General features: G+C 43.2%; 1 protein-coding gene across 1 annotated transcript in view; it reads left to right on the forward strand.

Moving 5' to 3' along the window:
- Positions 1-25365, forward strand: part of Itk (IL2 inducible T cell kinase) — a 66250-nt gene that overhangs the window by 15536 nt on the left and 25349 nt on the right. Inside the window, exons 2-7 of the mRNA XM_021176287.2 lie at positions 7493-7597; positions 9354-9435; positions 11448-11576; positions 15236-15276; positions 19649-19800; positions 21592-21657. Of these exons, the coding sequence (XP_021031946.1) occupies positions 7493-7597; positions 9354-9435; positions 11448-11576; positions 15236-15276; positions 19649-19800; positions 21592-21657 (575 nt within the window). The remainder of the gene's footprint in view (positions 1-7492; positions 7598-9353; positions 9436-11447; positions 11577-15235; positions 15277-19648; positions 19801-21591; positions 21658-25365) is intronic.

Genomic DNA, 25365 nt, shown 5'->3' on the forward strand with positions numbered 1-25365 from the left:
AAGGAAAGGAGCAACCCCAGCTAGTTACAAAGTGGCACTGATGTTTGACATGACTACGCCTTTTCCACCAAGACTGTAGTGGTCTGGTTTCTCCTGGAGCCTTCCTGCAGCACAGGTCATGTTGATGCTCAGTGGCAGCAGTCAGCATCCCCTTAACACCAAAAGGCCATACCTACTTAGGGAAAGACATGAGCAGCAGGCCCTGTACCCGCCTGCCCAATGTTACTGTCACTGTAGGGACCATGACAATCCTGATTCTCCAGGTCTCAGTTTACCACCTGAATGGAGATGAATGTGTGGGTTGCCCCGAGCAAGCGCCACACAGAAGACGAAACAATAGTGGAGAAAAACTCTCAAGCTAACCTTGGGGAAAGCAACGCCCGCCTGTCAGTCATGGAAGCTCTATTTCACACGATGCCAGGGTGAATGCCGTAGACCACTGCAGATTTTCAGCTGGTGCATTGGCTAACCTAGCCCCGAATGAGGCCTTGAGCAAGACCCTTGAAATGCCCCGTTAAAATCCTGATTTTATCTAAGAATCAAGAATGCTGCTGGCGGCTCTTCTCAAAGCCTGACACCAGGGTGGGCCAACAGAGAGACACACTCAGGAGGCCAGGAAGTCACCCCTTCTGTGGCTTTATTTTAATTTTACAAATTACTAGGGGAAAAAAAAAACTACTCCGGCTGTCACAATTTTCCTTCTCACCAGCTAAGTGTGGCTGCCGTCTTCCCCAGTGATGTTTCCTGATTACCTAGGTGCCTAAAAGAACGTTCACGCAAAGTATGGACCCAGAAAGACAAGAGGATGCAGGCTTTATTTGTGGATAGGAAAAGGAAAGGAAGGAAGAGAGGAGACAAGAAGCATTTGAGTGTCAGTTCATTACCCGAATGATTTCAATTCGCCGGCATGTTTATGTAGGTGTTTCCTATCCTCTGAGTTATCCGAGAAACCATTATTTGCCATTTTTGTCCAAACAAGTTATCAAAGGGACTGGAAGGATAGCTCAGCAGTTACGAGCACTTTTAGCTCTTGCTGGCAAAACCACCCTGCACATAAATACATCTTTAAAATATTTTTAATTCAAAGTTACTAAGAGGTTGAAACCTTTGGCCTAAGGATGTGTGCAGCAAGTGAAGAACGAGCCAGGGTTTGAACCCTGCCTGACCTGAAGACATCCCTTCTCCTCCACTCTGCCCTACTAAAGTAGAAATTCTGTTATCAGGTACCCATAAATGTCTTCTTGAGGGTGTGTGGCATGTAACTTCATATTGATGTATTCACTGTGCGCCGCAAGGAGTGATGGCACAAAGAAGCTGTCATGCTGGGAAATCAGGGAACATCACCCAAACCCAGCTCTGAACAAGCCAGTGCAGCAGAGACAATACCATGCTGAGCCACGGCTGGGAGAAATGGGCTATGCGACTAGCCTGCCCTGAGTCTGGGTAATGAAAGGTTTCTGTGAGCATAAGAGCAAGTATGACAGTCGGAGGTTTCTCTTCACTATGAAGGAAGGAAGCTGGCCTTCCTGAAACTCAAACTTCTCATCTATGTACTGGAGAAACAGTACTTTGTTGGGTCATGTTAAGTGCAATGGAGCATAGAAAGAAGTTTAAAATATGATTATCTTTTGTTACTTTCCCCCGTCTCTCCCTGAAACTCAAAACCCAATTCTGTTTTATAAAAACTATTGATTCAAAAAGAGGGCCTAAAATCCACTTGCACGGTCTTTGTGCAGTTTTGTACATAAGCCCGGTTGAATTGTGTTTGACCCATAAGCTATCTCTATAAACACATGGGACAAGGCAACACTCCTTAAAATATTATGTCCTTGTGGTTTTGTTATAATTTTAAAACTTCTCCATTATTTGTTGTGCATGGTAGTATGTTGTGAGACCGTTTTCACACAAGTATATATTGTGTGGTACCCATGCACACAACCGTCCCCTCCTCCCACCCCTCCTCCACCACCTTTGTTCTCTGCAGTTTCATTTCTACTTTCATTTCCTAAATGCACACACGATTTTATGTGACTACATAAAATCCAGGAACTGCATATGAGAGAAAACGTACAACCTTATTTTTCTGAGCCTGGCTTACTGGGGTTGTCTCCAATTGCATCCGTTCTTTTCTACAAATTGCATAACTTTGTTTTGCTTTGTAGCTGAAAACAAATGTTCTGTTGTGTCTCTTTAGGGTCTTCCCACTGTTGATGGACACCCTGGTGAGTCCATAACTTAGTTGTTGTCAATAATGCTGTGTAGTTTCTCCGTGACTTGGGGTCCTTCAGGTAATGCTCAGGAATCTCCGGCTCGTGTGGTAGACCTACTGTTGGTTTCTAGAGGACGCACCATGCTGACTTCCACAGTGGCTGAACTAGTTTACATCCCTACCAGCACTCTATAAGAATTCTCTTCTGCCACCCCCTCCCCTGCATTTCTTTGATTTGTCTCTCTAATGTTGGAAATTCTGACTGGGCTAACATAGAATCGCAACAAAGTTTTTATTTGCAATTCTGTGACAGTGAAGCTGAGCATGTGTTTAACGGCATCAGAGTTTCTCTTCTGGGGACAAGATGTTCATTTAGTGGTCGCATGTATTGGGTGGTTTGTTTACATTTCTGTGGTTGGGAACTCTTTAGTTCTTTATACATTCTACAGTCTTCTGTCAGGTGTACGGCTGGCAAAGATTTTCTCTGAGACTGTTTCTTTACTCAGTTAACTGTACTCAGTGACTGTGCTGAAGCTTAACGTCACAAAGTTTCATTTGTTAACTGTTGACATTATTTCCTGAGTTGGTATAGCTTTGACCATGGCAAGAAAAGAGACGATGCTACCCAAAGTCTTGCGATCTTGTGTGGTTCAGACAGCCAAAAAACAAGGAAGAGTGGGGACAGGCTGACATGGTCTCTCCTTCTGGTGACTTTCGTGTGGTTTGTTTTTTTTGTTTGTTTGGGGTTTTTTTTGGCAGACCTCACCCCTGATGTTTTTCAGAAATAGCACAGTTGTTTGGGAAGATTATAGGCCACTATCATTTCCCAGAGACTGAACTGTGTTTAGCTCCTGACCCACTGCTCCCATTGACCAGTTAGGGAGGGACCATCCAAGCATGCCTGTTGTTTCCCAGATCCAATCTTGTGAAATTCAGGGAGAGCTACTGTCAAGGTCTCCAGAGAGACTGATGGGACAGATGGATTGGAGAGGAGACTCAAGCAGTTACCAGAGACTGAAAATGATGTTAGTGGTGGACAGCCAGGTCTCTCTGACTGCAAACACAGATGTCTCTTCAAGCCCATGTGTGGAATGAATGGATACTAGGAACCCTCCAAACAGATAGGGAGACTCCTCCTTGGAAATCATGTGACTTCTGCATGCTTAAATATGCTGTCCAAGCTGAAGTGTGCGGAAAGCACAGGATTTCAAAGGTTAGGACTAAAGAGGGACGCAGCCGATCTATGTTATGCTCAGTTTGAAATGATGATAATTGAGATGTTTGGGTTTAAATAACATAGTTATCAAAATTAGTTTTATTTGCTATTGCTTTTCTGAACATATTTACAGGAGTGAAATTATTTGGAGAAGGGTAGCCCTAGTTATATAGCCCAGGCTGGTTCTAAACTTGTGGAAATTACCCCTCCTCGACCTTGTAAGTGCTGGAATTGTAGATAGAGGCTACCGTGCCCAACTAGAAAACTTGAAATTGCCTGTATAGCTCACATCCTACTTCCATCCTTATTAGACACTGTTGCTTCGGAATTCACATAGAACTTTTGCCCTATTTTTGACTCCAGCTACATTTCCCTGCACTTTATGACCTAACTACGAGGAGATGCTTAATCAGCACTTTTCTGCCAGGCACTCTGCTCTAGTGGCCCACCTTGTAGAGAATGTTCATCCCTATCTGGTCACAGACAACCCCTGCTAGACTTTCTGGTCTGTTAGGAGCACCCTTTCTCCAGAGGCCTGTCCTCATGACATCTACCTATACCATAGTCTTTTCGGCTCTTGTGTTGCCTTTCTTCATACATTTGCGTTTCCAAACGTATGAAGGAGTTACACGAAGACCCTTATTAACCTACTGTGAGATGAACACCTGGCCTACCAAAAACCACAGCCTAGCAGTGCAGATCACTGCAGAGAGCCTCGTGGCCACTCATGATCATGTGGCAGCTCAGTGGCTGTAGCCTTCTGCCCAGAAGTTAGAGGAGATGACAGTGAAATCATGTAAGACATCACTGGCCTAGAAGAAGAGTAAAGTCCAAATCCTGAAGTATAAGTTTCTTTTTTTTCATTGATTGATAAGTGCTTTAATTTTTTTTTTTTTTTTTTTTTTGAGGTATGACCTGGCCGTGTAGACCCTAGCTGGCCTAGAATTCACTATGTAGGGAAGGCTGCTATCAGATTTGTAGTAATCCTCCTGCCTCTGTTTCTTAAGTACTAGAATTATTGCAGTGTTAAGCTATGTATTTATTTTTTGCCATGTGGCTGAGACTGGCCTGGAACTCCCAGTGCTTCTCCTTCAGCCTGTATAGTGCTATGATCGCAAGCATGCACCACCATGTCTGGCTATGGAGTATGGTTTTTACACCACAGTGAAGTCAGAAACTGAAAGTGAACTGGTCATTAGTGAGGCCTGTGTATGACCCCCATGAGAGAGTAGACAATGTTCATTGCTTTGTTTACTGGACTCAGAGCAGTGCCTTGTTCATCTCTGGTCTTCAACAAACATTTCCAGAATTGCCAAATAGATTATCTTTAAATGTAGTTGGGATTGTTTAAACCGAGTCCAGTGTGATGTCTTAGCCAAGCACCATAAGGGATCAACCACTGCACTCGGCACTGAGAATGTGCCGTGGAACTCAGTCGTTTTCAAAGAGAGATGGGTCATTAGCCAGAGCTGTTTGGATTCTGCCTTGAGCCTTCTACCCGGCTCTCCAAGAAGGAGACAAACGATGTCAGCCATGAAGCAGCATCAGCTCACCCGTGGTCAGGGACTGCAATGGTTACAGGATGGACAGATCTCTGTGCACTTCTGTTCTAATGTACACATCATGGCTCCTGAGGACTTCAGTGATGGGCCACATGGGGCCTCTTTTCTAGCTGTGGAAGCTGGAGTTTAACACAACTAGATTGCCAAAGCTACTGTGAGGCCAATATGTAAAGCAGAGGCTCTTTTTTTGTTTGGTTGGTTGTTTTGTTTGGTTGTTTTGGTTTTTTTAATGTATCCTGCAATTGTTCTAGGGAAAGATAAATACATCGGGGAGATGACTCCATCAGTAAAGTGCTTGTCATGTAGCCACAATGACCCAAGTTCCAATCCCCTGGCAACCATAAAGAAAACACTGGCAGTGTTAGCCTATAATCCCAGCACTGGGGAGATGGTGACAGGAAGGGCTCATGGGCTACCTAGTCAGGTCCTAGGTTCAGTAAGAGATTCTGCCTCAAAAACCTAAGGTTGAGAGCAGTTGAGGAACTCATCTCATTTCCACAAATACACACACACACACACACACACACACACACACACATACACACACACACTCACACACACATACACACACACTCACACACACATACACACACACACTCACACACATACATACACACACACTCACACACACACATACACACACACTCACACACACACATACACACATACACACACATGTGTGCACTCGCAAAATACACATATAAACAAACAAACTGTTCATCTTGACTGCATCAGGATCATGAAAGGGGGCGGATAACGCATCCCCTATAAATATTTACTTCACATGTAATTTTCCATATTGTTTTATTTGTAACTGTGAACATGTGTGTTTCTCTATTTTAAAAATTATTATTTGCAAAGAAAATTGGAAAAGAAGTGCCACAAAGTTACCCTGCATTCAACAGGGTCTGCTTCTCACATCTTGATTGTTTTCATTTGTTCTGTGCCTCAGCTAGAAGATGAGGACTGAATCCTAGGCAGAGGATCAAAAAGAACTGAATACTGATTTCAGTTCTGGAGAAATTGTTGGTGCTACAATCCCCAGTGCTAACCAAGTCTACCCTTGTGTCACAGTTCTCTTGCAATAGCCAGTCCTTCCTCAACCTCTTTTGAAAGTGCCCTTTGTTAAATGCCCCTGTCACAAGCCAGGCAGTGTAGTGACACCCTGCTACCTTATGCTCCAGTCAACCCGAAGGGGCAAGAATTGTCCTCATGAACTATGAATAAAATGGTTCTTGGAGCCAGGCAGTGGTGGTGCACACCTTTAATCCCAGTACTTGGGAGGCAGAGGCAGGCAGATTTCTGAGTTCATAGCCAGCCTGGTCTATAGAGTGAGTTCCAGGACTGCCAGGGCTATACAGGGAAACCCTGTTTCCAAAAAAACAATAAACAAAAAGACCCAAAAAACAAAACAAAAAACAAAACAAATGTAATTGAGGAAAATACCTAATAAAAAAAAACAAAAACAAATAAAAAGGTTCTTGGAAGTTAGATGAACCACCCAAATTTGTGGAGCTAACAAGAGACAAGCAAAGCCTCTTGGACCCCCCCCCCCCGCCTCTGTTGTGCTGGTTTTACACCTTCAGAAAGAATGCAATCGAATGACATGTTTCACAGATGATTCCGTAGTTGACTAAAATTCTGTTTTCAATGGCAACCATATTCTAGGCACCCAAGAAAGGCTCTGCCATCCAAAGGCATTTACCAAACTCATTTTCCCTAGAGAGGATAGTCCCATAAATAGAATCTGTCTCACTGGGTCAGGTGGCCCATCTCCTAAGGACAATGGCATTTGTACACAGGTAACATTGAACATCATTATCAAACAACATACCATCAGTCATTCAGAAAACACATCTAGTAAGCTCCGAAAGGACACATGCTTGGAACCAGAACAGTTTTATGGGGAAGGGCCAAGTGGCTGGCCAAAGGTAGTTACAGAGCAGGAATATGGTGCCAAGGTGTTACTGTAGAACTTTGAATAATCTAGGGTCATGGGAAAGCCAGATGTGGCCAAGACATCACTAACAGTATGTCTCACTATCCTGCCAAGCGTAAGCACAATTACTAATTAGCTCATAGAGAGCACAGAGCAGGGAATGTTGTCATACACATGACTGCTCCCACCGAGTACATAGCTCCGCCCAGCCATGAGTTTTACACACATTGCTATGTCAATAGGACCATGGTGTGTGACACTAAGGCTAACTGAATAGAAAAATCAGTCACCATCATGACCCTTTAAAGGCCCAAGAGCTTGCACGGAGTCCCTTTCAGACGGAGTCAGGAAGCAACTTTGGGATATTTGTTTGGGAACACTGCGGCTGGCTTACAAAGGGAAGGGAAATTTCTGGATAGTAAATTTCTGGAAACAATCAGCATTAGAGCATCTTCTCCTCTCTCACTTAAAGGGGCTTAATGTGTCTAGTAGTAATTCTCTGGAAACAATTGACATGAAAACAGTGTCTCCTGTCTGACTTAAGTGGATGTAATCTCTCCTCACAGAAGAAGCGCACATTGAAGGGCTCCATTGAACTCTCCAGAATCAAGTGTGTGGAGATTGTCAAGAGTGACATTAGCATCCCGTGCCACTATAAATACCCTTTTCAGGTAAGCCCATCAGGATTACAGCCTGGACCATGGTTAGAATCCTCAGCTCTTGTGAGGGAAGATGGACAAAGGGTGACTCTCCCCCATGTGGAGAGCTTAGACCAAGCCCACAGGCAGGCTTTTGTGTTCTTCCAACCAGTGACATTCATTCTTTCATTCCACAAAGGCATAGACTCTTGAAGAGGTTCTTGGTTTCCCGTGGTGCTGGGGATTGAACCTGGGGCTTTCCACGTGTTATGTAAGCCCTCTGCCACTTACTACAGCCCCAGCCTTGAAGAGGTCCTAATTCCTGTCTCTTGCCTGGGGTTTCTGAAATTTCACAATCTGAAAAACATCTGGAGATGGTTGCTTCTGCCACCTGCAGAAAGCGAATGTTTAAATATAAATGACGAGGAGGGTTAAGTGGTATTACATAAGCAATAGTTTTCAAAGGGTCAGCGAAATGGTTTACCAGGCAGGAGCCCTTGTGTGCAGGTCTGGTGACCTCAGTTGCATCCTTTGATCTCAGAAAGAGCGTGGAAAGAACTCTGAGAATTGTCTGCTGACCTCCACATTCAAGCCATGATGCACTCTCATGACATGTGTATGTGTGCGCTTGCATGCACACACACTCAAAAACACACACAGTGATAGGGGGAGAAGGAAAGAAAGAAGGGCTGATTGATTCTAAAATCCAGCTTGCTAGCTACTACTTTGGCAACATTGTAAATGTTGAGTGGCCACCTGCTATGAGAGAGCCGTGCTATCAGGGGTCACAGATCTTTCTCCATTGACTGGTAAATGTACCTTTTAGTCTTTATCTTGTTCACTACCCTTTGTAGTTCTCTCCTCTTAGACACCTCTTTTGTTTGCCCTCCAGAAAGCAGATATTCCTAGGCTATTTTGTTCCCAGTGCTGGGAATTGAACCTAGGGTCCTAAGCATTCACTAGGCAGGTAGGTGTTCAAGCTCTGAGCTTCATTTCCCTCCCAGATGGTCCATTTTAAATGAGACACAGAAAAGAGTTAAAAAAAAAAACTAAAAATGTAGCCCCAGTGAGTTGGTCACCCCCCCATCTCTCTCTCTCCTGTCTCTTCTTTCCTCCCCCCTTTTTTTTCTTCTTCTTCTTCATATCACCAGGCTAGCTTGGAACTTGGAATCCTTCTGCCTCAGCTCCCAAGTGCTAGGATTACAGATGCCCCACCACACTCAGCCTGAGGTGGAAGTTGCAAAGATGAAAGTAAAAGAAACAACAGAAATTGCCAGTAATTAAATGTGCCAATCACACATGCCTGAGGAGGATGTCCGGTACTCATGACATTTCAAAGACCCATGGCTTGGTTAATAGTTTCCTGCTTTAGACTCTCGCTTGGATTCTACAGGATGCTACCAGTGAGGAAAGGTGGGCTAAGGCACAGGCTTTACTAAGAAATTTTAAGAGAATCTCCAGTCAATTTCTGTCATCTAATAACCTACTCTTCCATACACTGGGAAGGTTTCTCTAATGACTGAAAAATTAAGATCAGATAGGAACATGGTATCTAGTCAAGAAACCACCTTTTCTTTCTCCTGTTTATACCCCCTGGTGGCATGACACCCAAGAGAAGCCACCTAGCCTGTGGAAGGTCACCCCCATGACACAGCACCCAGGCATTTTGATGAAAACCACACTGGTTCCCAAATCACCCAGATTAAATGATGATAAATACTGAGATGGACCTGACCTGGGCTCCCCATGTCTGGGGGCCCTGATCATCATGGACTCTTGTGTATTCCAGGTCGTGCATGACAACTATCTCCTGTATGTGTTTGCTCCAGACTGTGAGAGTCGCCAGCGCTGGGTGCTGACCCTTAAAGAAGGTAATTAAACTCCTGTGCTGAGTCACTGGGGCCTTAATCCTGGGCTGGGCTTGAGTTCCATGAAGGAACCCAGGGGACTCCATGAGCAGCTGGTGTTCAAAAATTATCCATTTATTATTGGTCACTGTCTGTCATGGGCCCAGGAGCAGCAACAAGGGATTGGCCAAATCCAGCTCACCACCTGTTCATGTAAGGCTTCAAGATAAAAACAGTTTCTGTATTTTTAAGACATTTCAAAGGACTATATAAGCACCCACACGATATCCTTGAGTTTGCCTCTTGGCCAGTCAAAACTAAAATATTTACTATCTGGCTTTTTAAAAACGGTTTGCTTACTCTAGGAGAACAAGGAAGGTTAGAGTGGGAGCCCCTCCCGTTAGATCACAGGGTGGCATCCTGCCTCTTCCTTCTGTTCTCAAGCAAGTTCCTAACTGCCGTCTCCCTAGCTGTTAAAAAGACAGGGGAGGGCACTTGGAATCTCTCTGCACAGCGCCAGTGGGTAAAATACCTAGAACTAGCAACCATAGCCAGTGCCATGGAAGCATTAGCATGTTTGTTTGTTTGTTTGTGTGTGTGTTTGTTTGTTTTCTAGTCAGGGGTTTATAGAACCCAGTCTGGTCTCCAATTTTCTAAGTAGCCAAGGCTGACCTTGAACTCCTGATCTTCCTGCCTCCATTTCCTTAACGCTAGACTTACAGGTGTGCACCACTATGCCCGGTTAGCTACTTCCTCAGCCTCAAATTCCTGACAGCATAATGAGAGCTCATCCAGTGTTTAAGTCCGTGGGATGTGGAGACAGGCTGCTGTAGTGAAAATCTGGAAAGTGTTGATTGTTAGTGTTTTACCTGGATCTTCGTGTGCCTCCATTTCCTCGGCTATAAAAGTTACCTAAGCACAGCCTTAGGGCTGTTGTGAGGATCAAATGAGCTAGGACATGTACAGTACCTTTAAAAGTTCTCACTTGAGAACAGTACCTGCTTGCCTTTAGCCTGAAGCTCGCAGGGTGTCAGGAGACCTGTCTCCAAGCAGCCATGAGAAGAAAGGAAGCAAGCCCCTCACTCTCCCTGCAGCCACAGTACTCTTGTCTGGAAAATATGGCTAAAGTGATAACTTACACGTTTCCGGGGTCAAATCAGTCTAAAATGGGATAGGACCCAGCAAGCACACCAACTAACAAAGTGCCCTCAAGCCCGGTAGCCATGGCTCACAAACGGACACCACCAGGTCAAAGCCAATAAAGAACCCCAGCTACACTCACTCTCCTGTATCTTACAGTTTGGTTTTGATATGAATTTCAAAACTGAAAGGAGCGTTAGAGATTGACTAATGTTAAGGGGCTTCTTGTTTTTTTCACTAACAGACTCCCATTTATTCCTAACAAATTTTACTGCAAAGCCATAAGCCTAGAAAGAACAGAAGCAAATTTAGAGGGCCTCGGGGCAGCTCAGTTGGGAGACTACTTAATTACCGTGCATGGAGCCCTGGGTTGGAACAACAGCACTATACAGACATGACATGGTGGTACCTACCTGGAATCCTGGGACATAGGAGATAGAGAAGAGGATCTGAACTTTAAGTATGTCCTCAGTTTTAAGGACATGAAACCTTTTCTTAATTGAAAATAAAAAGGCAAAGTTGCTGTCATTCAAAGTGAGAGAGATGGGAACGCCCACCCTCCCGACTTTCTCCTTAACCCCCCAAGGCTTCATTATAGAGCCCACTCACGCAGTTGATGGCATAACAGGGAAATCTGGGGAAACTGAGGCTCAGACCAGGGCTCCCCATCCTGTGGACACACAGCCAACTGGAGGAAGATATGGAAAAGAAGCTATATCCACTGCTGCCACCTGAGTTAGCTCGTGCTCCCTGAGTAAACAACCTACAGGGTTGCCGGACTGTTCCGGTTAGGACTCGGGACACGGGTCGCGGTCCAGTCTCAGGGAGTGGGAAGATGGGTGATGCTTCATTAACCGGCCTAGAAATGAGTCCTCAGTTGCTACCAATTCTTTCAGAAACGAGGAATAACAACAGCCTGGTATCCAAGTATCACCCTAATTTCTGGATGGATGGGCGGTGGAGGTGCTGCTCCCAGCTGGAGAAGCCTGCTGTAGGCTGTGCTCCCTACGACCCATCCAAGAATGGTAAGACTTTGGGAAAGAGATAAAGAGGAAACCATTGCAGCTTCCCATCCATAGGGCGTTAGAAATGGATGGCTAAATTCTCTGTTTCCAGAATTGTCATTGGGGCACCTCTATCTACCACCACCCCTTTCATGCTTTTCCATGTCAAAACTGATACACTAAAAGTGTGGTCATTGGTCGACCACCTATACTACTTAGGAGCCACTCAGGAGGCAGAGGCAGGCGGATTTCTGAGTTCGAGGCCAGCCTGGTCTACAAAGTGAGTTCCAGGACAGCCAGGGCTATACAGAGAAACCCTGTCTCGAAAAACCAAAAAAAAAAAAAACAAAAAAAAAAAACAAAACAGATATAATATATATGGCCCTGCCTAGTCTACTAGATCAGAATATTCTTTTTAATAAGATCCTTGGGGGACTGATAGACACAGTAAAATTTGAGAAGTACTTCAGTAGCCTGTTGGAGAATTTGAACAGTCTTGGAGTTTTTTTTTTCTTCTTTTTGTAGCTGTCCTGGAATTCACTCTGTAGACCAAGCTGGCCTAGAACTCACAGAGATCTGCCTGCCTCTGCCTCCCGAGTGTTGGAATTAAAATATGTGCCACCACTGCCCAGGTTGTCTTCTTAGATCTTAAAGTATAGAGATAGCCAAGTACACAGTATTTATTTCTTTTAGTGACGTCACACCATGCATATGTCTAATTATATAATTCAACTCTAAAGGCTTAAGGGAGAGAGAAAAAACTTCTCCTTAATTTTAACTCTGGCTTCTTCCTTCCTGACCTTCAGACTTGCCTTTGACCTACATAGGCTCAGAGAACATGAATCCATAATCTAAGTGCAAAGTAGAAACAAACAAAAAAAAAGTTTGTTTTTGGTTTTGCCGTCAAAAGCTCAGCCCTGGGGTTTAGACTGTCTTGATTTTTATCTAATACCACGGCAACTTGGAGACCTCCACCTCCCACCAACTGTAGCTCTACTCAAATGCACTTCACAGCATCGGTCTTTGAGTCTTCATAGCTGTCTCAGGTGAGATGGACAGTTCAACCTTGAACCTTGTGCAGTTCAAGGTCACATGATTAATTGCTGTACTTGCATTTTTCTCATCTCTCAGCCTCTCCTACCACTGATACTATTTCTCACCCTGTGGTTTTTACTGCCCTAACATGAGGCGGATATAACACATAGCTGGGTTTTCCATGGCTTCCTGAGTCACAGACTCTCCACGCCACTTTCAAAACCACGGCTTTTCACCTTGCACTAGGGAAAGAAAGAACCAAGGTCATCAATCTGCTGACCTGCATGAATAATATTTAGCACTGTAGAGGTCAGTGCCTACTCCTTGGTGCTGTCGATCCTGCTGGCTGTATCTGAACAGAAAGAACAGAAGGTTTGGTTGTGTGACTCTCCTTACAGGGTTGGCAGGATGCCTGGCTCCTGAAAGGAAGCCTCCCAGAGCCAGAGCTAGCCTCTGATTCCTTCCAAGGATACTTCTTTGGACCTTTGGAGAAGTCACCTGGTGACCTGGGGCCCTAATGCCCTCAGTGCTAAAGTGTTTTGAGAGAGGTCTCAGAACCCTAAGGTGATGTAATCCCTGCATTCTAGTTTGCTTCTATTTTGCGTTTATCACCATATTGGTTGCAGTGTTCCTCAGCAGGGTTCACAGGCTTTCCCTCGCCCTGAGATATGTGGCTGAGGTGTTGCAAGTTGTTGCAACTCACTATGACTACCTTCAGGAAGGGCTGGTCTTTGTAAGCTCCGCCACGCTGTCCCCAGTAGCTGAACAAAATGGCCATGCTTGTGAGGTGCAGCCATTTAGCTGATAACTTTGCTTTTCGCACAGCAACCCACTGCCATCTCTTCTGACTTAGTTAAATAGAACAACTCCCCATAGTTTTAGCAAGATGGCAAGCAATTTTGAGAAGCGTACTTCACTGTGCACACAGCACATCATATTCCTGGGGTAAAGGCTCATAAGATCCCTAGTGTTGAATACATCAATAGTCTATGAGCATAAAGCTTTGAAATTAAAAAAAAAAAAGAAAAGTCCTAGCCACATCATTTTCTTGTTATGTAACTTTATGTGTTCCTTAACTTCTCTGAGCCTCTCAGGTGCTTTCATCATCAACAGACAGAATAATGGGCCACTGCTTTGAGTGACTGTTGGAAAACTCATTAGACTGTTGGAAAGCTCTTAGCTCATTGCCAGCCCTTAACAAGCTCTCAGTGAATGGTAACCGAGTCCAGTAGCTTTTATTTGTGATGAAGGCATCCGAGTCTGAAATCTAGCAGCAACTGAGAAACAGCAGGATGGTTGAGGGGAAATGACCTGACAACACACGTTTCTGCCATCATAGCCAGTCCTGACTACACAGAGGGAGAATGGGAGCAGAAAGAGTAAGATCACCATGGAAGGAGAAAGTGACTAGTCACAGATAACCAGGCAGAGAAGGGGTTCATTATGGTCATGCTAGGGTTAATCCAGTTTCCTAGTGCAGGTCCCATGCTAAATAGAAACCAGATGGGACACCCTCCCACTGTGTGTGTGTGTGTGTGTGTGTGTGTGTGTGTTTTGCTGGTGATTAAACCTGAGGTTCTTGGATACAAATGATCTACCATTGAATTTTTAATAACCCCAACCCAGAAGCCAGAGTTCTGGTTGTATATGATTTCTTTGTTTGTTCTCTGTATACACAAGCCAGTGGGATTGAGCTCCAGTGTCCACGTATGAGTCTTATCTACCACATCTGTGAGATGTAGGCTATCTTCAAATCTACCATGTGTAGAGATGGAAACTTTCCAGCCTGCCTATACAGCCCATTCTCTTATCTCCGGTGCTTAAAGAGATCTTTGTACTGAACTACAAGCTGCAAGCTGTACACATACCCCATGCCTTACATACTACTTCTCTCTCTCTCTCTCTCTCTCTCTCTCTCTCTCTCTCTCTCTCTCTCTCTCTCTCTCACACACACACACACACACACACACACACACACACACTTTTGGTCCATTTAAGAGGCCTGGCCTGTGATGTGTATGGCATAAGGAATATGGTCAACTAAGAGATAGAGGTAAAGGAAGCAGATAGGGAAAGAAAAGAGAAAAGAAGCAAGAAAGATGAGATCTGAGTGAAAGAAGACATGAAGATACAAATATGAGAGAAAGAGAGATTGATTTGAAGGTATGTAGTTTGAATGAGGCATCGAGACCATATACTCAATGCCTCAAGACAACTAAAAGCAATCTCAGCCCACTCAGAAAGCATGGAGCCCTCCCACCTCATCAAACCCACAGTGGCATCAGAAGGTAGTGAGTCACTGCCTCTGAGTCACATATTCCCATTCCTGAGCTCAGAAGGTAACATATGTATTCATGGAAGTCTCTACCTGCAGAGAAGAGCCCAAATCTTGGCCCCTTCTCAGTCAGGGGATGCAGAAGGAAATCCCAAAATACTGGCTTCTTGAAGTTTCTAGTATCTTCTAGAAAAGGGGATTGGACACTAACAAGTACAAGAGATAAAAGACAGGTTCTACCAAAGTTGATTCTGGCATCTCTATTTCATCATCTCCCTCTGCCCCTTTCTCTGTTCCCCTCCTAGGGCCCCTTTTCTCCGAAAAGCTGGGGTTTCATGTTCATTTTCTTTCTCTGTTTTTCTTGTTTCAGCTTCAAAGAAGCCTCTTCCTCCTACTCCTGAAGACAACAGGGTAAGTGAGGTGGGCTTGTGTGCTGTAAGCCCAGCTGTGGTCTCTGTGTCTGTTAGGTCTGTGTGCTTGTGGTAGACAGCTATTGGGGTATATTTAACACATTGGGTTTGGAGGTGCTATATAGCGCCGTGGTTCTCGACCTCCCATTAGGTGTCACCCTTTAAAACATTTCCTCATGGCATGGTGACCCCAACAATAAAATTATTTTCATTGTTATTTCATAACTGTAATTATGCTGTTATTATGTAAAGATCTGATATGTGACCATTGTGAAAAGGTCATTTGACCCCTGAAGGGATCAAGACTCACAGTGTTATAGCCACTAATTAAGTAGGTCCATCCACTAAAAGGACCACTGAGGTTCTGAACAATCACCTTGCTATACACAGTCCACAAACACTGGTACCAGGCTATTTTTTATGCCTCACCATAGAGTACTCCAGAGACAAACCCCTGATAATGCTTTATATATTCCTAAGTACTTCCAAACTTAGCAAATCAAGTGCCAAGAAGTCTTAAGGCTTTCCCCAAGGCTACTTAGGTACTAACAGGACCTGGAGTTTCTGGTGTATGGATGGGAAGTGATTATTCTCCAGATATGAGCCATAGGCCTCCAGCATCAGCCACCTTGGAGGGCATGTAAGGATGCAGAGCCCTAAGAACACACCCAGATCCACTGCAGCCATAACCCTGGGGGACAGGCTCTAACTGTACTCATTAATTCCTGTGATTCTGAGCTATACTCAAGTTTGAGAAGCACTGCTCTGTGGTAAACTGATTTACATGGCTTGACCAAGAGGCAGCTCTGGAGAAGAAAAACTAAGGAAACTATCAGCCTTCACATTCTGGCCACATCAGTGCTCTCATTCGGGGACACACCCACAGAAACTTCCACTTTGTGCTCCGCATGCTTCCTCTGATTTTCAACTCCAGCCAACAAAAGTAATGTCGCAAAACTGACAGCATCCTCAAAAGGAAAACTAAATCCTCCCGCCTCTCCTCAGCTGACACCCAGACATCCCCACAGAGACATGTTGTTGCAGAGAGCCTGGGTCTGCTGTTCTTTTTGACCTGAGCATTACTCCAGCAGCCTCCTGGCAGCTGTGCCTTGGAAGCCCACTGCCCTCGCTTTTCCCCTTAGGAGCCGCACCCAAACTCACTGGTCTCTCTGAAGTTACCCTGTGCCTCCCTTGCCCTCAGTGTCAGGGAAAATAAAGCCAGAATATGCTGCTTGTCCATCACTCCTCCAACTCCACCACTGGGACTTTAGGGCTCCTCGGAGATGCAGTGCCTGTGGTGTTTTGTGGGCACTTTCATCACAAGGGTTTGGAGTCCTCCATGCCATCCACATGTCTAAAACCACTGCAATGTTTCTCTTATTCCTTGCCACATTGTCATTTCTCTCTTCCCCTTCTTACCTGCAGGGCAATGGCATCTCAGGTTGTCATATAGAGAAACAATATTTAACATCATGCTTTCAGGCCATATGCTCTGTCCCAGCTTCATTTCTCTTGCTGTTGTAAGATAACCTGACCAAAAGCAGCTTAGGAGAGGAAACGGTTTATTTGGCTTAAATTTCAGGTCATAGTCTATCATTGAGCAAAGTTAAGGCATCCACTTAAGGCAGGAACTTGTAGGCAGGCTTGATTGCTAGTCTACACAGCCTTACCTCCAACCAAGGAACCCACTTGAAAGCCAACCACAGGTGTGTCTTTCCTAGCTAGCTTGCTTATGTCTCTCAGGGCTACCTGCCTAAGGAATGGTGCTGCCCACGGTGAGCTGGGCCCTCCTAAGTCAACAATGAGGCAATCCCGCACAGACATGCTCATAAGCCAATCTGATCTAGGAAGTTCCTCAATTCTCAATTCTCTTCTAAGATAATTCTTAGTTGTTATTAGGTTGATAGCTAAGGCTAGCCAAGACTTTTTCTACGTTAGGAAGACTGTGGAATTGCCCTCCAGAGGAACAGTGTAGTTGTTGTTAGTGAAGACGGAGGATATCAATGGTCATTTGAACCCATAATCACAGGCTTTCTATCTTGTGGGTGTACATGAGGCCAGTTCCAGATGTCTAAACCTGAGTTATTTCCAGCTCTCTCATCCACAGAGCTCAGACATCATACCAGGTCTAGTTAACCCAGAAGAGCTTCCTAAAGGACCACATAAATGTGTCTGCTTGTGCCCTTCTCCCTTGCTCCCAAGCAAGGAACTTTTTTTTTTTTTTCCCACTTCTGCCTGACCTGTAAGGAGTGGAGTTCTGCTCACCTACAACCAGGAGAGCTCCTAGGGGCCAGACTGTTCTTAGCCATGCAGTAGAATGACCAAGAAACAAGACCTTCATCTACTGCAAGACTCTTCTACACACCCAGGGCCTCAATCTGTCTTTCTCGAGCCCTCTTTTTCTACAAATGCCAACCCTTGATTTAATCTAGTGATTCTCAACCACATTATACCTAATGCCCCCATTTTATGAGAAATGTTTTGTAAGGATCCTTCAGTTACCCTGAGGGAAAATCCATTAAGTAGTGCCTAGAGAGATGACTCAGCAGTAAAGATCGATGACTGCCCTTCGAGAGGATCCAAGTTCTGTTCCTACACCGGTATGGGATACTCACAGCCAGCTCTCTGAAACTCCAGCTCTAACTGCTCTAATGCTTTCTTCTGACCTCTGAGAGCACCAATACTCATGTGTTATGCACACAGATAGACACACACACATGCATGAAGAAAACGAAAAATGAATAAATAAATATTTTTTTAAAAATCTTATTTGAAATGTAAATAAAGAAAATATCTAATAAAACTTTTTTTAAAAAATCGTAAATAGTACAACCTTTTAAAACAAATACCTCTAAAGAGAATCAAGAAGTATATTATAATATTGAAGACCGAAAAAAACCAGAATAAATTGTGTTTGTAAATGTAAATATGGCACTATGAGTGTACAGGAAGTCATGATGAAGTAAGCCACTGCCAAACTCATTGACAGGACCCACTGTATTTGGCAACTTAAGTGCAATAGATACAGGGATGTTTTATTGGTGGTTCACTTCTAGTGTTTCCATGAGTAATAAGATTTTCCAGAATGGCAAGCAATTACCCCAAAGGGTTCTAAATTAAACCAAGTGTAAACCCTCAATGCAGAGGTAGTGTCACTCCTGGAAAAACTGGCTCCTTGTGTTGGGTTCAAGTGGGACTCAGCCTTTGGTTCTTTCTGAATATTGTAAAAGTCCAATGAGCTATCCACTGTGCACCAGAGGCCTCTTGTGTATTCTGTGCAGGGTTTTCCCCATGTGGATGTCTACTAGGACATTCAGAAGTTGGAAAGTCTGTGAGACACTGCAGAACATTCTTGGCTTTTGCCTTTTAAATACCTGTAGTACACGTGGTAATATCTGAGCACCCCACTATGTGTTCTCCATGACCCCTGGGAAGTGCACCACCAGCATCTGAAACTCTGCCTTAGCCTTTTGCCTTTCTCTTTTAAGGGTTAATCAGGGAGGTGGATCTAAAGTAACATAAGCCACACAGCACTCTGGTGCCTTCTTCAGGTGGCTTGAACACAGTTCATCTATCTCTCAGTTCTGTGCATGGACTCAGGTCCACAGGGTCTTGGTTCTCTGGAGGACCCAGCCTACCACCTTATTTCAAGCTCCATAAATATCCAGAGCTTAGTGTACTTGGAGAATTTGTGACTTCTCAATACTACATCACCTTCTAACCGGTAACTCTCTACCTTTTCCCATATTTACCCCGTTCCTAAACCTGTCACTCAGTTCTCAGTGTGCTCACCCCTATCTCTGGCGGTTGTTTATCTCATGAACTGTTCTCCATGTCATTAATATCTTATGCTAATTGAAATGTGGTATGGGGCATGGGCATAGGCCAAGGTTTCTGCAATAGAAGAAAGAAGTCATATGTTACTGTGGAGGAAACATTGAGATGAATTCTCTGGGAATGGGCTGTGTCTATTCCCTGCCGTGGTATCTGATTCCCCTTTCTGAATTAAAGTGTTGGTAAAATGGGCTCTTGAGGCCCTGCTAGCCTCTGATTTGATGGATCTGGGCAAGCCTGTGAATCAGATGAGCCAACATAGGAACAAATAGATTTCTGTGAAAAGTAAATGGCTTCTTGGAATCACTGGGATCAGCATCTACCTTGCAGAATGCAGGAAGTGGGGGACTGCTGCTGTGTGTATCTGTTCAGCTCCACAATTCTAACTCACACAGAATGCCTAGTTGATGAAAGCAACTGCCTCTACAAACAACGCCAGTGGATAGAGAGAGCCGACAGGCTGACCTAAACTAAATCCAGGATCCCATGGACTCACTCCCTGCTCTTGTCTTTGCTTGGTTTTGTTGTCTCTTTTCCAGCGGTCATTTCAGGAACCTGAAGAAACCCTGGTCATTGCCTTGTACGACTACCAAACCAACGACCCTCAGGAGCTCGCGCTGCGATGTGATGAAGAATACTACCTGCTGGACAGCTCCGAGATCCACTGGTGGAGGGTTCAAGACAAAAATGGGTAAGGGAAGCTGCGCATGGCTACTGTGGGAACAAAACGACTATGGGAAGGAATGCCCCATTTCCTTCTGCTGCCCGGAGGCTGAGCAGAGATGTTTCCACCTCCACCCCTACTCCCTGCACCGCATCTTAAGCCACTGTCCTCAACTTGTCTAAATGCCCCTGTATTTTCCACTTGCTCTGTTATGATCTTGGGTTTTTAAATAAATTTTAAATACACCAAATTGTGATGTAAGTGGAAAGAAAATGCACACAAGGATGATCCAGAGCAGCGGTCATGTTAGAAAATCTCAGACAGCAAAGGAGACTCCATTATGAGAGCAGTCATTAAATGATGTATGGGCAAGGTTCCGCAAATACTAATGACCTACTGTGGGGTTTGGATGAAAAACATCTCAAGAGTCCTTGTCTAATATGAAACAATTACTGTGACCAATAATATTCTAATATACTAATATCAGGTGTTACTATTATGAAGTACCATGTGTGTGCATTAGGTCTGGAGTTACAGGTGGTTATAATTCCATGTTGGTGCTTGTGGGAGTCAAACCCAGGACCTCTGCAAGAGCAACAAGTGCTCTTAACCACTGAGTCCCTTCTGCAGCCTCTTCTGTGTTATATTGAACAAAACTTGAGTGAAGACCAGGCATTGTTTATGTAGCACGACAGTCTTTTAGGTGCATACATATATGTGCACATATATTCCAATTCTAACTAGGGAAAAGTTGAGTTGTGGTAAGTCATAGTATATGATAGTTTAATTTTACCAAATTTTCATACCCCCCAACAGGATTCTAGAAAGGCCAACACTGGCTATTGTTAAGCTTCGGGGGCATAGAAGAAGGATATCTTTCTGTACATTGGCAGAATCTGGAGACATTTTTACATGTAATCGAGTTTAAATCACCCATTTTACCAGTTAAAACTGGAAGCCAAGAAAGGCCAAAGGACTCTTTACCAGCATTCTGGTGCTGTGGGGTGAAGACAGAGCATCTTCAAGATCTACAAAGCTATCGCAGTGTAAAAAGTAGGGAGAATGTGGACTAATTTTGCCATGTTGTTTCATTTCTCTGATATTAGTTCCAACTCAAATGTGGTACTTCACCATGGCATCCAACCTGAACTTGACCTCCATTTTAATCTTATACAGGGTCTCAAACTGCACCTCAGGCTCGCCTGGAACTCACTGTGTAACCCAGGCTGGTGTGGAACTCACAATTGTCTTCCTGCTTCAGCCACCTCAGTACTAAGATCACAGGCATAGGCCATCTGTTTAGCTTGACCTGATCCTTTTTCTCCCAGTTCTTTGTCCAAAGATGCTCAATTAGGGAGATTTGAAATCTAAACATGTATATAGCACCAACTGGGAACAGTTTTAAGGACCTGTGGTGGGAAAGTTGGGTTTTTATATCTTAATTATTTTGATTTCCTTACTGGGAAATGATGGCATAAAATGGAAACTTACTGATTATCACAAAATTAATTATAGAAAATACAATTTGAAAGGTATTTTTTCCAATAGAGGAAATTTCAGGCAGCAAGCAGAGCCTTGTAAGTAAAATAGCCATGTGTTATTTATTATATTTTATATTTTTGGTGGAGCATGTTGCTTTCAACCACAAATATAGCTTTGTTACTTTTATCAGCTATCTCATTTCAATTTCTTATGCCTTATCACAAAAGCCAAATACTGAGGGTTCCCATTCTTAGATGACATCTGTGGATTAAATCTATTAAATGAAGATATGAAAATCACTCCTCTGCTAATCAACACCTGTTTTCCTTTTTACAGGCATGAAGGATATGCACCAAGCAGTTACCTGGTAGAAAAATCTCCAAATAACCTTGAAACCTATGAGTAAGATACTGTACTTTTTTGACTCGTTTATTTGTGTATTGGTTGGTTGGTTGGTTGGTTGGTTGATTGGCTGGTTGGTTTACTGAGACAGGGTCTTATTGGGAAGCCTTGACTGGTCTGGAATTCACTATAGAGACCAAGCTGGCCTAAAGCTCAGAGACTGGCCTGTCTCTGCCTCCTAAGTCTGCAGATAAAGATACATGCCACCATACCTGTTTCGATTAGTTTTTTAGTACGACAGTTCTAAGGTTTTCTTCCTAGGGCAAGCATAAATTATTGGTTGGCTATAGAAGTATCCGATGGTTCCCTTTTTTGTCCTGCTTTCTTTTCTTCTAGTCTCTGATCACTAAAACAGTAAGGGTTTATCTCAAATAAGAGAAAAGTGAAACTCCTTTTATAATGGAATTGTTCTTTGGGGCCTGGAAAAGAGTCTGTAGAAGAGAAGTTTCTGGGAATCCCAAGTGTTGGTGTCAGTTGAGAAAGAAAATCCCTATGAATATTGAATAATACATCAACTGACTTAAAACATTGTTAAAAACAGTATAGCCAATATCAAAACAACATTCAAACCCACAGATATTCATTATCTGCTTAGGCTGTGCTAAGTGTTTATTCCTAAGCTATCACTTATAAAAAGAGTTTAAATTTTTGTTAGATAAAATTTGAGAATGCATACAAAGTATCCACCTAGCTTGGAGGCTGGAAGATCTACACCTAGCACACAGCTCCTGTTTCTGAATGGTATTCCCCACTAAAGAGAACTGTGATTTCTGGAAGCAGGGGAGAATGCAGACTCTAGGGTCAAGGCACAGGAAGAACAAGATGAACTTGGAATATCTTCCTGCACTAAAAAGCAAAGAACTAATTTTTAAAATTTTTGTTTCAGTGATTTAATCATGTCAAACAGGCATAGGAGTGAGGCGTTTAAAAAAAAAAAAAAAAAAACTCCTAGTGACCAGACTGAAACAGTTGAGTGTCAAAATTAAGAAGAATAGTAGTAGACTATAACTCATTGAACAAAAGAGTAATACATAATAAGTAGATTGATAGGTAAGCAAATAACTATACAAACAAGACTAAGTTCTTTCTTAGGAGAGTACCAAGTAATGGAGGTGGGAGGCTGACAAAGCTTGAAGGCCAGCATTTTTGTTCAAAGTGTCAATTCTGGCAAAGTCAATGAATTTCACAACCAGGGGGTGAACTATCATAATGGTAGTATATTTATAGGATCAAAGGCATTCCTTCCTAAATAAATTGTAACTACAAAATAGAGCTAACTGGTAGACCCCATCTTATGATCAACATTCATCTCAATATGGCTCCAAAAATATTGCCCATTTTCCCTGCTCCAAAACATGCACAATATAAATTTAATCACAAGGATACAGTAAAGGTCTGAATTAATTAATACTTCTATAAAATATCACCTTTATCCTTCAAAAGCAATTAAGTATGATGAAAGCTGCATAGGGCTGAGTAATTGGACCCCTGTTAAAGGAAATGAAGGAATATAGTGATTAAATGCACAAGTAACCCTGGATTGTATTTATAACCATAAAAATGTTTTGTTACCAACACAGTATGGGGGAAAGTAATACAATTTTTGATAAGATATACAAGTAGAAAATATATAGAGATATAGATATTAAAATTCATGGAAACAGACTACAGAGTATTTAGGAGTAAAAGTCTGCTCTCAAGTAATTGAGGAAAAATATACCAGGGCTGATGAGATAGCTCAGTGAGTAAAGTGTTTGTTGTTCACTGATGATGTCCTGAGTTTGATTCTCAAATGTATGTAAAGATGAACAACTCCACAAAGTTGTCCTCTGATCTCCACACTCATATACATGGCAAGTGTGAACCACTCTCTCTCTCTCTCTCTCTCTCTCTCTCTCTCTCTCTCTCTCTCTCTCTCTCTCTCTCTCTCTCACACACACACACACACCATAGATACACAATAACAAATAAATAAATAAGATAATTAAATATGCCTAACCCTATGTCTAAATTATCAACAGAGAGTAGTAAATACGTAAGTATTCAGCCACTGACTGGTTCATCTAGGTAAATGGTCAATAGGACTTCCTTTATGTTGTTTTATAACTTTTCTGTAAGTTTGAAATTTCCAAGTATTATTATTATTGTGCACATAAGGGTGTGCTTGTGTGTGCTATGAAGAATATGTGGAGGTCAGAGGACAAATTTCTGGAGTTAGTTCTCTTCTTCCACCTCTGTGATCCAGGGATTGGGCTCACGCTATCTCAGCAATTGCTTTTATTAGCTGAGCTGTCTTGCCTGCCTTGAAATGCAGAGTTGTGGAGCCTAGTCCCAGTGGGTACATCCACAAAACACTTTCCTACCTAAGGCTCAGGGAACATTGTAAGAGATGAGGCACAAAGAATGTAGGAGCCAGAATATTTGGGAGTTTACTGTGAAACCAAATCTCCTAGTATTGTCAGAAGCTACACCCATAAAGTTTCACTAACATGACAGCTCAACCGTGAGCTGAACAAGAATGACATCAGTGAACATGCCAAACCAGATGGAGAGATGCCCTCAAGGCCTCAACCCTACACAAAGAACTAGGGTCAACTGAGGCAAGAGCACACTGATGCAAAACTCACCTTAAAGTCATCAAAATTGTGTGCCAAATGGTCAACCCTGAAAACACAGCATTATACACACTGAATACGTTCTAGTTAGGATGAGATACAATAACATTAGTGAAAAAGGAGGCGTTGAATTTGAAAGAGATCAGGGAGGGTATATGGAGGGCTTTGGATGGAAGAGAAGGGAGAAATGTTTTAATTAAATTATAATCTCAAAAATTAAAAGAGGGAGAGGAGAGAGAGGGAGGGAGGGAGGGAGAGGGGAAGAGAGGAGACAGTGAGAAGAAGAAGGAAAGAAGGGAGAGAAGGAAGGGAGGGAGGGAGGGAGGGAGGGGAGGGAGGGAGGAAGGAAGGAAGGAAGGAAGGAAGGAAGGAAGGAAGGAAGGAAGGAAGGAAGGAAGGAAGGAAGGAAGGAAGGAAGGAAGGAAGGAAGGAGAGCTAACTGTGAGCCTGGGAATAAGCTTATAAGCCCCATCCCTCCATGGTTTCTGCTTCAAGCTCCTCCCTTGAGGTCCTTCCTGGCTTCCCTTGATGACGGACTGTAACCTAAAGATGAAATAAACCCTCCCACAAAACAAAAACAAACAAACAAAAACAAAAACAAAAACAAATTAGTACTCATTAAATACAGAACATCAGAGAAGAAAGAAAGATATGAGCTAACCAGAACCTCTGCTAACCCATTAGGATTCAATGGCTAATGTCATGGTTTCTGCAATCTGAATAGATGCCAGGAACCAGGTGCTATCATTTTCTTAATAGTGTCTTTCAACATTTTGATCAAATATGTGTGAAGAGCCCTTCCCAGGGCTGTGAGATGATTCATCCTTTCCAAGAATGTTTGTGCTGAGATGAAATATAGATGAGAGATACTTAGCTGAAATAAGTGTTTTATAGTCACTGCCTTTGAGGGAAAAAAAATGGTTGTTTATTTCAAACAACGGCTTGGCTGAATAGCTGTGTTTGTCTTGGCCTTTAATCAAAATCCCTTTGTTTATGATTCAAGAAGCAAATTTGAGGCCTCAACAAAATAAAGCAGTAGGCAATTGATGGACCCCTGGGGGCAAGTAAAAATGTATACCCCCTACCTAAAGGA

This window comes from Mus caroli, unplaced genomic scaffold (assembly GCF_978045245.1).
Source record: "Mus caroli unplaced genomic scaffold, Mus_caroli_1 scaffold_13, whole genome shotgun sequence".
NCBI lineage: Eukaryota > Metazoa > Chordata > Mammalia > Rodentia > Muridae > Mus > Mus caroli.